Source organism: Phodopus roborovskii, unplaced genomic scaffold (assembly GCF_943737965.1).
Source record: "Phodopus roborovskii unplaced genomic scaffold, PHOROB, whole genome shotgun sequence".
Classification (NCBI taxonomy): domain Eukaryota; kingdom Metazoa; phylum Chordata; class Mammalia; order Rodentia; family Cricetidae; genus Phodopus; species Phodopus roborovskii.
The window spans coordinates 4,449,349-4,462,610 of record NW_026125295.1 but is presented as its reverse complement, the minus strand read 5'-3'; the positions used below and the strand labels follow the sequence as shown (position 1 = coordinate 4,462,610).

Here is a 13,262-nt window from a genome sequence, read left to right as displayed (position 1 = left end):
TTTCACACTCGCTGTGCACTCCCCCACCCCAATTAATTCTAGCTCAGGGAGCTCAGTCTCCACTGGACACCAGAATCATCTGCAAAGCTTCAAAAATTCCCAAGCCCTGGGGCTGAAGATATGGCTTAGTGTTTGAGAGTGCATAGTTTGATTCTCAGAGCTCATACCTGGGATCTCACAGCCACCTGTAAATCCATCTCCAGAGGGGCTCCAACTCACTCTTCTGGCTTCCAAGTGTACCCACAGCCACATGAGCATAGAGACTTTTCTGTTGCTGTGACAAAACACCATGACCACAGCAATGTATAAAAGAAAGAGTTTAATCGGGCTTGTGGTTTTAGAGGGTCAGAGTCCATGATGATGGAGCAAAGGCCTGGCGGCAGGGACAGCTGAGATCTCACATCTTGATCCACAACTGGGAGGCAGAGACAACCACTCTGGGGATGGTGAGAGTCTCTTTAAAGCTCCACCGCCCCCAGTCCCTCCAGACTGAGCTGAACCCCCTAATCCTTCCCAGGTGCACCAACCTGGGACCAAGTATTCAAATGTATGAGCCTACGAGGTCCATTATCATTGAACACCACAGTTAACACATAAATAAAATACATCTTCAACAAACAAACAAACAAACCCCACCAAACCCAAAGCCCAGGCTACCCTTAAGAACCGTTCAATCAGGGCATCTGAAAGTCACCCAAGGCTTTGCTGTTTCTCCAGCCACTCACACGTTGATACTGTCCTGTCTACAAAGGTGAAGCTGATAGCCACCCTAAGATCTTCAAACTCTCGGCTAAATTCCATCTCCTAAAGATTTGATTTTATGTTGCAGAGACCACCACAGCTCCTTCGCCAGCAGATAATGTTTAGAACATAGCCAGTACCAAGAAAAAACATACAAACAAACAAAAACAACCCTGTATTTCTTTCTTTTATTATCTTATAGTGAATGAATTGTTTCACAAGTGGATCCAAACATAACCATCGCTGAAACAAAGTATATCCATTGTGCGTTGGCACCAAATTTAAACAAGGCTCAAGGCCCCCGGATGCCAGTATTTTTAGCTAAACAGAACAGTCTGGGAGACATTGAGGATTTCAAAATAGTTTCTTACCTAAAAATATACTTCCTGAAATGAACTAGAGGCCTGAAAGGGATGAATGGCTTGGCTTTTTTTTTCCCCCTTCTATGTTTACCATCGCCACAAGAAAGCAGATCTTAAATATATAAGCTTGTATTTTTAGAGACCCAGGAAGCAGGTGTTGTGCCCAAGCAACAAAGGAGGTCACAGGGTTAGACACCGAGGACAGGAATCTAAAATTCTTGTCCAGGAGAGTGACGGGAGGAACTGAGTCTGATACCCTCAGGGCAGGATAACCCAGCACAGACATGTGGCCTTCTCAGGCCTCTCCCAGGGGACCTCTTGGAGAAGTCCCTCCCAGTTGCCTCAGGGCCAGCATGTGTCCTACGGCCACTGGCAGCCCGCGAGCGTGTAGAATCTTTGTGCAGCAGAGAACACAAATTGATTCCCGTCTGTTTGGTGGAGTTCATGACAGCTTTGCCCATCAACTCTAAACCATGTCTTTAACAAGCTCCATTCCTCTCCACTCTCTGACTGCATACAAACGTCAGCGGCTGCCTTCCAGGACTGCTGCCACGCCTTCCTCGCCATGGTGGACTGTCCCCTAAAACTATGAGCCGAACAAACCCTTCCTTCTTTAAGTTGCTATTTGCCAGGTATTTATTTGGCTATAATAAGAGAAGGATGCTGTGGAGATGACAGATGCTCACACCACACCAGTGTTTATCAAGGCAGACTGAGGCCCTTGGACTTCATGTTGGTGGGTAGGTTATAGGGAAGTATGTGAGCCAGTAATCTGACCAACTATAAGACAGGATCCTGTGGTAGTGACTACCTTGTCACTTTAGGATGAAGGGTATCATTTAATCGGAGACAAAGGGGATAGAAATAGACAATAATTGAACTAATGTGTTCCTAGAGGCTGCCGTACCCTCCAATATGAGGAGTAAGGGGTGACAGAGCGGCAGTGTGAGGGGAAGTGCTCAGAGAGGTGTCGAGCCTTGAGATGTCATTGCTTTTCCACACAGAGGCAGTGGAGAAGGGGCAGAAGGCAATCGTGGGATACAAGAGGGAGTGGGCTAAGTCTGGGGACTGAGAATCTGGGAAAGACACAAGACAGCCATCTTGTTCCTAGCCCTGAGAGAACCATCAGGGCCCGGGCACCAGGGCTGGCGCCTGCCCTCTGCCCCTGCTCCACCGGCTCCAGCCCAGGGGCCTGCTAGTGGCCTGCCCCCTCTCTGACCACAGACCCCACACTTAGTCACCACAGCTCGCCCACCCTCCGTTGCTCACCTTTGGAGGACGGGGCAGGATAGGACACATCAGTCCAGTCCTTAGTGTCTGTGCCACCACGTTGTTCCGCTGTGGTAGTGGCCTCCCTGCCCACTTGGGTGGTGGCTCTCTCTTTTCGGGTGCCTCCGTCCTATGTGCCCACCCGCATTCTGTTCTCCTTACCCATTTTGTTCCCCTTGCCCTGGTAGCTTTTATTGATTGATTTATTTAGATATTCTTAGTTATTCGGTTATTTTAGACTGTCTTCAACCTCACTAAAAGGCAGAGGATAACCTCGAACTCTTGAGCTCCCGTCCTCTACTTCCTAAGTGCTTGGGTCACAGGTGTGCATGACCATGCGGAGCTTACACAATGTCCAAGTTTCCTGATAGTTGGGCAGATACTCTAGGAACTGAGTAACATATCCAGCCCCAGTAAATCAAACTTCCTTTAGAAGAACTAGGAACAGCCAGAGCAGTGGGCCAATCTGCGTCTTCAATGATGCAGGTTTTTGGTGGAAAGCACGCTTCATGCCCATCATGGGCAAAGCCCAGAAGCTACTGTGCAGCCCCATCACCAACCCCATGCAACACACGTCACCCCTTGCATGAACCTTGGAATTCTACTCTGATATGGGATTTCCCTCTTTTTAATTATTATTAGCGTTCTCCATGTTCTTTCTTTTACTTAGCTATTGTGGAGGGTACACACACACACACACACACACACACACACACACACACACACACACACGCCTTGTCATTAATGTGGAGGTAATGTGAAAGTCAGGACTTTCTTCTCTTCTTTGCGCGGGACTCTGGGATCTAACTCGGGCCATCGGGCTTGTGTGGAGAGGGATAACCTCTGCTCCTTCTCTCTCACCTCAGTTAACAGTGACATAATGAGCAGCCACAACAGCGGTGCAGTCAAGCTTCCACAACTGTGTAAGTTTTGTGATGTGAGATCGTCTACTTGTGACAACCAGAAGTCCTGCATGAGCAACTGTAGCATCACGGCCATCTGTGAGAAGCCGCACGAAGTCTGCGTGGCTGTGTGGTAAGGGGGCCTTGGAGAAAGGGGGGTAGTCTTGCTTTTTTGTATTACTCTCCATGATGCTGTGACAAAGCACCTGTCCAAGCAGCTTCAGGAAGAAAGGCTTGTTCTGGCAAACAGTTCGTTCTAGGGGGAGCTAATCCGTCACGGCAGAGAAGACAGGGCATGGCAGTCACGTGGTGTCAGCGTTTAGGGAGCAGGGCGTGAACCAGCTGGAAATCAAGTGTTCATATATTTCACGTTCGAATCATAACTCTTTGTTTTCCATCTTTGTAAGCCGTGCATGCTCATGGCAAGAGTCACTGTGTCCCTCAAATACAGATACCAATGTTCATTTCCTGCCTCCATCAGTTATTAAATCTGATTGCCAGAGTACTTCTTGTTATGATTTGAATGTGAAATGTACGCCCCCCCCCCAACACATACCCTGGCAGCTCATTCATACATTTGAACACCTATCCCCCCCACACACAGGTAGTTCAGTTCACTCCTCAGTACCCACATGGAGGCTCATAACCTTCTGTAATTCCAGTTCTAAGGGATCCCATGCCCTTGTCTGGCATCTTCCAGCTCTAAGCAGGCACATGGTGCACACACAGACACCCGCATAAAATTAAACAAATACAATGTACATTTAAGGCATTTCCCAAAATATATACCATGCCATTTATCCTTTGATCTCTAGGCAAAGTTAGTCTCCAAGCATGTGGATGACAAAGAGATAATCCATTTCCTATGGCATAAACTATTCTTATTTTTCTGCCCTGGAAAGGTAGACCACCCTGCCATTCTGTCTATTGCTTTCATTATTTGTTTTCTCCTCAACCCCTTTCTCAGCGGTTGGCATTATGTGTAACCACCCCCACCACCCCCCGGCACACACACACACAGAGTGACTTGTGGCCGGCGGGCAGGAAAAACAGATCATGGGCTTTAGAAATGGCTTAGTCTGTGAAGTGCTTAATATACAAGCATGAGGACCTAAGTTGGATCCCCAGACACAGCCAGATGTGGTGGCATGCACTTATAATCCTGTTACTCTGGAGGCAGAGACAAGAGCATGCTAGGGCTTGCTGGCCAGCCAGCCTGGCAGAATAGGCCAGTTGCCGGCCAGAGAGAGATTCTGTCTTAATAATCAAGGTAACCATCTCCCGAGGAACAGCACTGGGGGTTGACCTCTGACCCCAACACGCACATGTGCACAGGTACACATAAACGCGCACACACATGCACACCTAAGATAAAAAGAAAGAGGTTTAGTTTACCCTCATGCTCCTCTTTAAACACTCCTGGTTAGAGGACACCAACTCTGCCACATAAGCTAGCGGCACAATGTGAGCCTGTAGAGCCCCAGGAGGGGAGATCTAAAAGGACCCAGGTTCCTAGCAGCCCTCTTTCCCACACTTTTTCTGTGTGAAGATTCCGGTAAGGCTGATGCCTGAGTTCTCCGGTAGAGATCCCCCAAGGAGACTCTGAGATGCGCCAAAGATGCAGGGAGGGATAAACACAGTTGATGCAGGAGAGTAAGGGGCAGCGTGAGGATGTTGGAGAACAGGAAGTGACTGCCGTTAGTGGGAACTACTTCCTGGGGAAAGTGCAGGCTTGATTGTTCTATGCGGAGACTCTTCATTCATCCCCCACCCCCTTTTCTATCTTCCTCTTCCTCTCACCGAACCTCTGCACCCCAGGAGGAAGAATGATGAGAACATCACCCTGGAGACCGTTTGCCACGACCCCCAGCTCACCTACCATGGCTTTCCGGTGGAAGACGCCACCTCTCCCAAGTGCATCATGAAGGAAAAGAAGAGGGCCGGCGAAACGTTCTTCATGTGTGCCTGCAGCATGGAGGAGTGCAATGACCACATCATCTTTTCAGAAGGTGGGAGGCGTGTCCGCCCGGTGTGGTGCGGTCCTCCAGGGGAGCCTGCGGTGCAGAGCACTGGAGCATGCTGGGATGCTGGGAGGGGATGTGTCCACTCCCCTGTCGGTCAGAGGTACTCAGCAAGCAGTGGAGTCCCTTCTGGCCCTTCTCAAGTTTGACGCCCCACGGTTCATCTTGGTACCTGGCGTTGATGAGCCGTTTCCTTCTCGCAGAGCAGTGGTTCTTCAGGGCCATTCTCAGGGTAGCAGCAACAACTGGGGATTTGTTAGAAGTGCAAATTATTATTATTATTATATTATTAAAAATTTATTTTTCTGTGTTGACCTAGACAGGTGAGTATGTGCACAGTGTGTGTGTGTGTGTGTGTGTGTGTATACACGTGCGCACATGCATGCGCGCGCGTACGCTGGCACTTATGTATATGATGGGCAGAAGCCAACCTTGAACATCATTCCTCAGCAGCTGTCCACCTTGCTTTTAGAAGCAGGGTCTCTTACTTGGGACATGATTAGGCTGGGCTAGCTGGTCAAAAATATTGTTCTGTGGAACTGTGGATAAATACTGAGTTTAGCCAAATATGCTACCAAGATATTTTAATTAATGAATTAATTTATCTGTATATTTATTTGCTTATTTTTAGACAGTCACTATGCTGCTCAAGTTAGCCTGTAATTCACTTTGTACAACCCAAGTTGGGTTGCAAATTTAGAATCCTGCCTCAGCCAAGATTATAGGCACAGTTACTCTTGATGTCGAGATGTTTCAAAGCATTCCTTTCATTCATTTATTATTTCTATGAAATAATAGTCAGCGACTCCCAATAAGTTTTCTCACACCTCTTAGCCCTGGGTTCCTGCTGGGATTCTTATTTTTGCTTTTTAAAATGATTTTTTTCCCTCCTTTGTTTTCTGACTTCCTGTTAAAATCAATAGCCATGGCTTTGACACAAACCCTTTAAAAAACTGGGCGTTGGGTGCCCTCAGTATCTGAGGGTGTGATGTTACTGTGTTATTCAACCTCCAGATGCCCAAACCTCTAGACAGATTGATGGATGGATGGATGGACAGGTGGTAGGATAGACAGACAGACAGAAATACTGGCAGGTCTTTTTCACCTGTCTACCTGCTGCATGCCAGACCCTTCAGAAAAGGGGACAGATTACAGAGAGACCTTGTCATCCAGTCAGAAATCCATCCAGGGATTCCCAACTGCAGCCTGTAGGATGGCTGTGAATGCAAACCAAAGCAAGACCATGAACTTACTTAAAACTTTTTGGGGTGTGTTTTTGTGATTTGTTTATTATTTTATTTTGTGTGTGATTGATCGTGTGGTTCTCCAGTGTGAGCTTTGTAGATGACAGACTGGTGTCTTTGCTCATGCCGCCATCACTCAGGAAGCCTGCTGCAATGCTTGGTGGCTTCGGTGACTCCTGCATTGGCCCAGGAGGGGGGAGGGGGTGAGAAAGTGTCAGAAGCAAAGGGGACTCTAGCCTGACACTGCCCAGTCCTCACAGCTGTCCCTGAACACATCTCCCTTCCCGTCTCTGAAGATCTCTTTAGCTGCAAGACCTGAGGATCTACCAAGCACTCAGCTAAATTCAGGGTGCAGCCAGGTGGCAGCTATCATCAGGCAAGACGGGTGGGTGCCAGGTCTGCAGTGCAGTCTGCGGTGTAGGAAAGGTAAACATGTTCGAGGGAAGTTGCCTTGTGACTGGGAGATGGCACGCCAGTTTGCAAGACATTTTTCTGTTTGGTTTTTGTATGTGTACATGTGGTGTCTGTGTGCATATGTTTATGCATATCTATACATGTGTGACACATCCATGTGCACATGCATGCAGAGGTCCAAGGAAGACATTGATTGTCTTCCTCTATCATGTTCTACTTGGCCTGTTGAGGCAGACTCTCCCTGAACTCAGCTCGCGTTTGGGCTCATCAGGTTCGCCATCTTACTCTGAGGAACCCTGTCTCTGCTTCGAGAGTGCTGGGACTCCAAGGGGGCTGCCACACCCACACCAGCTGGCTTTGTGTGTGTTTGGGGATCCGAACTTTGGTCCTTATGCTTTGAGTGCAGCAAGCACTTCACCAGCTGAGGCATCTCTCCATGCCTCATGCAAGACACCTACTGATCTTTGCCTGAACTGCTAGGATCCAAAGGCGCTCACTGTCTACTCAACTTAGTTGAGTTCATTAGTTCATTTCTTACCCTCTCCCTCCCTTCCTATCTGGATAAAGTCTTATGTATCCCAGGCTGATTTTGAAGTCACTAGATAGCAGAAAATGACCTTGAACTCCTGATCCCCTTGATCCACCTCCCAAGTGCCAGGACCACAGGCAGGCACCAAATCTACCCAGCTTTTGCAAGTGTATTCATGATCTGAACTCTAGTCTTTAAGCTTGTGTGGCAAGCTCCTTGTCTACTGAACTGTCTCCCAGCTCAGCCTTGCTTTTGAGACAAGGATTCTTGGTGGCCCAGAACTCACCAAGGAGGTTGGGCTGCACACTAAGCCTGGGGATCCTTCTGCCATTGCTTCTCTGATGCTAGAATTGTATGTTGTCTGGCTTCAGGTCTATTCTGGCATCTGGGTTCTCCAGCTGAGCTCTGGCCAGGCCCTGTGAACAGCATCCTGATGTCTGGGTACCATACCACAGGCACACTGGAAAGGCTTGCTTTGTTTTAATATGAGCTTCTTTCACACTCTCATTTCTCCCCACATACCTTCCCCAGTCAAAGGGAGCATGCTGAGTCTAGGATTTCTAATCAACGCTAACCACAGCCCCTACATTGGTGAATAATATGACAAATTAGGCACATTGTTCGTGTTTTGACTTGGGATCACAGTGCTAAATAAGAGTGGAAGGGCCTGCAGTGTCTTTCGGACCCATGGCTGGAGTAGTCACGCTCTGGGCCAGTCCCTTCTGATTCTTTATTTCCACAGGAAGCTTGCTCAGGGCTGCATGGTCTTATCTCTGCATGGTTATACCATGCTTTTGGATTAGTACTATGGTGACATCTCAGGGTTATTGTCAATACTCCAGAGTCCCCAGCAGCTGCACAGAACCCATGTGAAACACAGCTGTCCTAGTTAGGGTTCTATTACTGGGACAAAGACCATGACCAAAAGTAACTTGGGGAGGAAAGGGTGTATTTGCCTTACATTTTTCATCATTAATTCATCACTGACAGAAGCCAGGGCAGGAACTCATGGCAGGAACTGAGGCAAAATCCATGAAGGAATGCTTCTATTCAGCTTGGTCTCCAAGTATGCTCAGCCTGCTTTACTTTACAAACACACACACACACCACACACACACACACACACACACACACACACACACACACACACACACACATCCAGGACCACCAAGGATGGAATTGCTCACCAGGTAGGCTGGGCCCTTCACATTAAAAATTAATCAAGACATGCTCACAGGCCAGTCTGATGGAGGTAATTTCTTTAGTTGAAGTCACTTCTTCCCAGATGCCTCTTGCATGTGTTAAGTTGATCAAAAAAAATTAATTAAAAAAACACACAAAAATTCTACCACAAAACAAAGCAAACACCCTCAAACTACCCAACACAGCATCTCTTGCACCAAAGGGAATGAGAGTTTGTTCTGAGGCAAGTAGGAGTAAGTAGGAGTGAGCTTTAGTCTGGGAATACAGACTCAGGTGGGCCTGGAGAATGTGTTCCCCAGTGGAGATGGCTACTTCAACATTTTATAGTTATAGCACAAAAGGCAGCTAAATATAAGGACATTTAGTAAATATATTGTTGGGGGAAACCATATGGTTATGGCACAGCAGAGAAACATCTCCCGGTGATTTCATGCTCTATTTGATGTCTTAGCTTCTGGTCTGGTGGACACCAGGGGTCTGCTAGTCACTTAACTCATTCTAAACGTTTCACCTGATCCTCAAAGGGTGTTAGGTCAGATCCTGAGGTAGGTGACGAACAGTGACTAAAGGGGAATAGAGATAACCCGAGATAATTTTCTATCTGCAGCATTCTAACTCAACTGTCAGCAAGATGTAGTTGGTGGACTAGTCAGTGGTCCTTCTGATCTGCAGTGCAGAGGTTTCTAGAAAACTCCAGCTAATGTGCTTGCCTTACTCATACCTCCCTGGCAAGGAACATGCTTCTGAATGGGGCAGACCAGCCGTGTGCCTCCAACATTGCTTCTAAATGGGACAGAATAGCCAGCCCCATGCCTCTAGCATCTGCAGCATCACAGGACCTCAGGGACACTGAAATGTCAGAAGCACTCAGGGGTAGGGGTGGGGATGGTCACTGAAATGGTGACCCAGCAGTAAAGAGTGCTTGTTGCTGCTGGAGAGGACTGGAGCTCTGTTCCCAGTACCCAGGCCTGGTGGCTCATAACCATCTGTAGTTAGAGCTTCCCCAGCATACTGGGGTCGTAGGTGCACATGTCCACACCTAGGTTCTGCACAGATCCAAACTTAGGTCCTCACGCTTGCACAGCAAGCAGTTTACCCACTCATCCGTCTTCCCATCCCTACCTTACAGTATTCCAGTAGATGTAGGAATTGTATGTATTTGAGGAGCAATGTGATGCTTTGGGTGCTGTGTGGCATTTAGATTACAATATAACATTTAAGTACACGTGTAACCATCTTTAGTACAATTGGTTCGTCACTTCCCTCAAGCATTTATCACTTCATTGTGTGGAAATTCCCAACACCCTCTTTAGTTACTATTTGAAATATTCAATTAGTTTTTTGTCAACCCAGTGCCTCTACCGTGCTGTAGACCGTTAGGTACCACTTGTCCACCCCACTGCCCTCCTGTACTGTTAGCTGCTCTCTCCACACCCTTCCCAAGCTCCAGTATCTACGATTGTGTTCTCTACCGCTGAGAAGTTAACCTTTTCATTTCCTGGTGGAAATGTCCTTCTGTGTCTGCCTTAGTCCACTCACCATATTTTAAAGCATCATTTGCACTACTGAAGATGGGAGAATTTCATTTTTAATAACTGAATGATGTGTATGTGCATGTTGTTGCAGAACTTTTCCCGGTGAGAGGAAAAGGCATCGACTATAATAGACCCAAGTATGATTCTACTCAAGTCCAACTTGGCAAAGCAGTTACTTACAGCGGCTGAGTGAGGAGGAATTTACAGGATCATGGATGACCTCCAAAGCAAAACAATAACTCCAAAATCTCTCCCCAGCATGGATGATAACTTCCCCAGATATGCAAAGATGGATACTCCTACTCCCATACTTTATATGAGGTATAGACTTTAGTGGCCACAAAGACTGAGACCCTGAGCAGCTGAAATAGAAGGATTTATAAGAAGCGGCTGACATCCCATTTGAGGGTCCAAGGACGAATCCCACGTCCTCCTTATATGAAGGAAGACAGCAGGCTCCATCTCAAGGGCCTCTTAGGCCATCACAGCTTCCCTTGAATGGGATGCTGTTAGGTTTAGAGGATAGCATTCCACAGCAGATGAATATACATATTCACATTTGCTCACCCATTTACCCATCAAGAGACTCTTCGTTTTTGTATCTTGGCCGTTGTCCATAATGCTGCTATGAAGATGGGCATTCAGGGTTCTCAAAATATCTCTAGACATATTGGCTTTGCTATCTCTGGACTGATGGAACATATGGAAATTCTGTTTCTAGGTTTACAATGGCCACCATGCCACTTTCCATCATGGCCACCATGCTGCTTTTTATGATGCCTGTACCAATTTTACATTTCTACCAGCAGTCTATGGCAATTCTCCTTTCTCACAGTTTTACAAGTGTTAGTTAGTTTTGCCTCTTTTTTTTAAAATGACAGCTATATATTTCTGTATGGGGAGATGTGCCCGTGTCACAATATGCATGTGGAAATCAGAGGGTGGTTTTGGGAGTAGGATCTCCTCTTCTACCTACTACGTGAGCCCTGGGGATTTAACTCAGGCTGCTAGACTTGGAAGCAAGCACCTCTACAGGTGCTAATGCTTGCCTTATCTGGTCTTTTGTTTTCAATCACAGCTCTTCTCAATGGGAAGAGATAGGAGCATTTCACTGTGCTTTTGATCTGATTTTCTCCATTGAGCATTATTGATAACCAGCATTTCTAGATTCAGCTTCAGCAATCACACCTCTTGATTCTTTGTGTGTGTTCCTTTAGCTGTGAGAATGTTTCTTCTAGTTTCCAATAACAAGAGGACATGGAGACATGTCTTCAGGTTGTCTTTCACAAGCCACTCTGCTGGCTTGGATCTGCAAGAGAGATGTTCCGTGGCCCAGGAATCTGACACTGTGGCACCAAACACAGTTTATCTGAATTGTATGGCTTTCCAGTGGTTTGTTATGTATGCTGCTGGCACTTGAAATGTGGAGAGAAAGAAAATGAACCGCAAGGAAGTAAACGAGGTGGCTTCTAGAAGCTTCCAGATCCCAATAATTATTCTTGATCATCCTACATTTGCTTCCCACGTGGAGGAAAACAGCTTATTCTAAAACATTAGAGGCACTGTGGGCGGTCAGGAAAGGGAGTTAACACTAGAGTTGACTCCCAGACATCTAGCAGACCAAGTGTAAGGCAGGCCCCTCTGTTCAGGCAGGACAGAGCTATTCCCGAAGTCCAGACCAAGAACACGTAGGACCATCAAGATGCCAGATTGGAGGCTCCCATTGTGTTCCATGTGCTCTCTGCCTAGGAATGATTGCTCCTCTTTTATAATAATTTAGTTTTTGAAATTACAATATAGTTACATCATTTCTTCCTTTCCCTTTCCTCTCTCCAAAACCTCCTGTGTACCTTCTCTCTCTCTCTCTCTCTCTCTCTCTCTCTCTCTCTCTCTCTCTCTCTCTCAAATTTCAAATTCCTTTTCTTTGATTTAATTGTTGTTATTACTGGAGTGTACACACACACACACACACACACACACACACACAGAGGCACATGCACACACAAAATAAGTAATTATTTTTAAAGAAGGAAACCAGGACTTTCCAAGCCACATCTGACACCAAGTAGAACCTTCACGATTCTATAGGGATGCAGACCGTTGTGCTACCTAGCTGTGACTACTGCTGGCCTCAAGCTGCACGCAAGCTTTAGCAGTTAGCACGGAGACACACATAGGCTAACCTGAGATGCTGAGAGGATGGGGGAGAGCAAGGACTCCTAACCACAGCGCTCTATTCCTTCCTCTCTCATTGTTGTAGATTTTTTCTTTTTAAATTAAAACAGCCTTTTGGTTTGTGAGCTCGCTCTGGCAGGAAGACAAATGATTTTCTTTCTTTCTTTCTTTCTTTCTTTCTTTCTTTCTTTCTTTCTTTCTTTCTTTCTTTCTTTTTCTTCTTCTAAACAGTATCAGACATGTGGTTTCCTGTCTATGTTTAACTTTGCTAGCAGTACATCTCAGCCAGCAGTTCCCTCTGGGCCTGTTGGAACCTTAATGGTGTGCTTCTATAGTGTCCAGTTCCTCTGTTCTGTGTGCACTGGATGCCTTGCACACTTTACTGTGTCCCAGTGAGAGAGGTTTAGAAGCAATGCTCTCGCTCCCCCCCCCCACCAGAACCCCAATGTTGAGGCTGCCAAGCCCCAGCACTGGATAACTGACTTCTTAGAAAAAGAAAATCAGGGTTTTCTGTTTGAGTCCTGTTTTGTTTTGTTTTGTTTTGTTTTATTCTGAGACAGATTCTCAGATAGCACAGGATGCCTTTCAATTTTTTACGTAGTTGAGGATGACTTTGAACCTCCTATCTGCTTGCCTCTGCTTCATGCATGCTTAGATTGCAGGCCTGCACCACCATGCCCGGTTATTGGTCTGCTCTGGATCCAGCCCATGGATGCTAGGCAAGTCCTCTGCCAGCTGAACTGTACTCCCAAGCCTGACCTTGAACTTTCTGCTTCCTCTGTCTCAGCTTCTCAATGCTGAAATGGCAGATAGGCCACACCCACCAAGCCAGTGTTTGGGGTGCTGGGGATCAGTCCCTTTAGATCT

General features: G+C 46.7%; 1 protein-coding gene across 2 annotated transcripts in view; it reads left to right on the top strand.

Annotated features, from left to right (window-relative positions):
- Tgfbr2 (transforming growth factor beta receptor 2) overlaps positions 1-13,262 on the top strand; it is an 87,473-nt gene that overhangs the window by 40,299 nt on the left and 33,912 nt on the right. For both annotated transcript variants that reach the window (XM_051202046.1, XM_051202049.1), the window contains 2 exons: positions 3,239-3,407; positions 5,093-5,283. In XM_051202046.1, the coding sequence (XP_051058003.1) occupies positions 3,239-3,407; positions 5,093-5,283 (360 nt within the window). The remainder of the gene's footprint in view (positions 1-3,238; positions 3,408-5,092; positions 5,284-13,262) is intronic.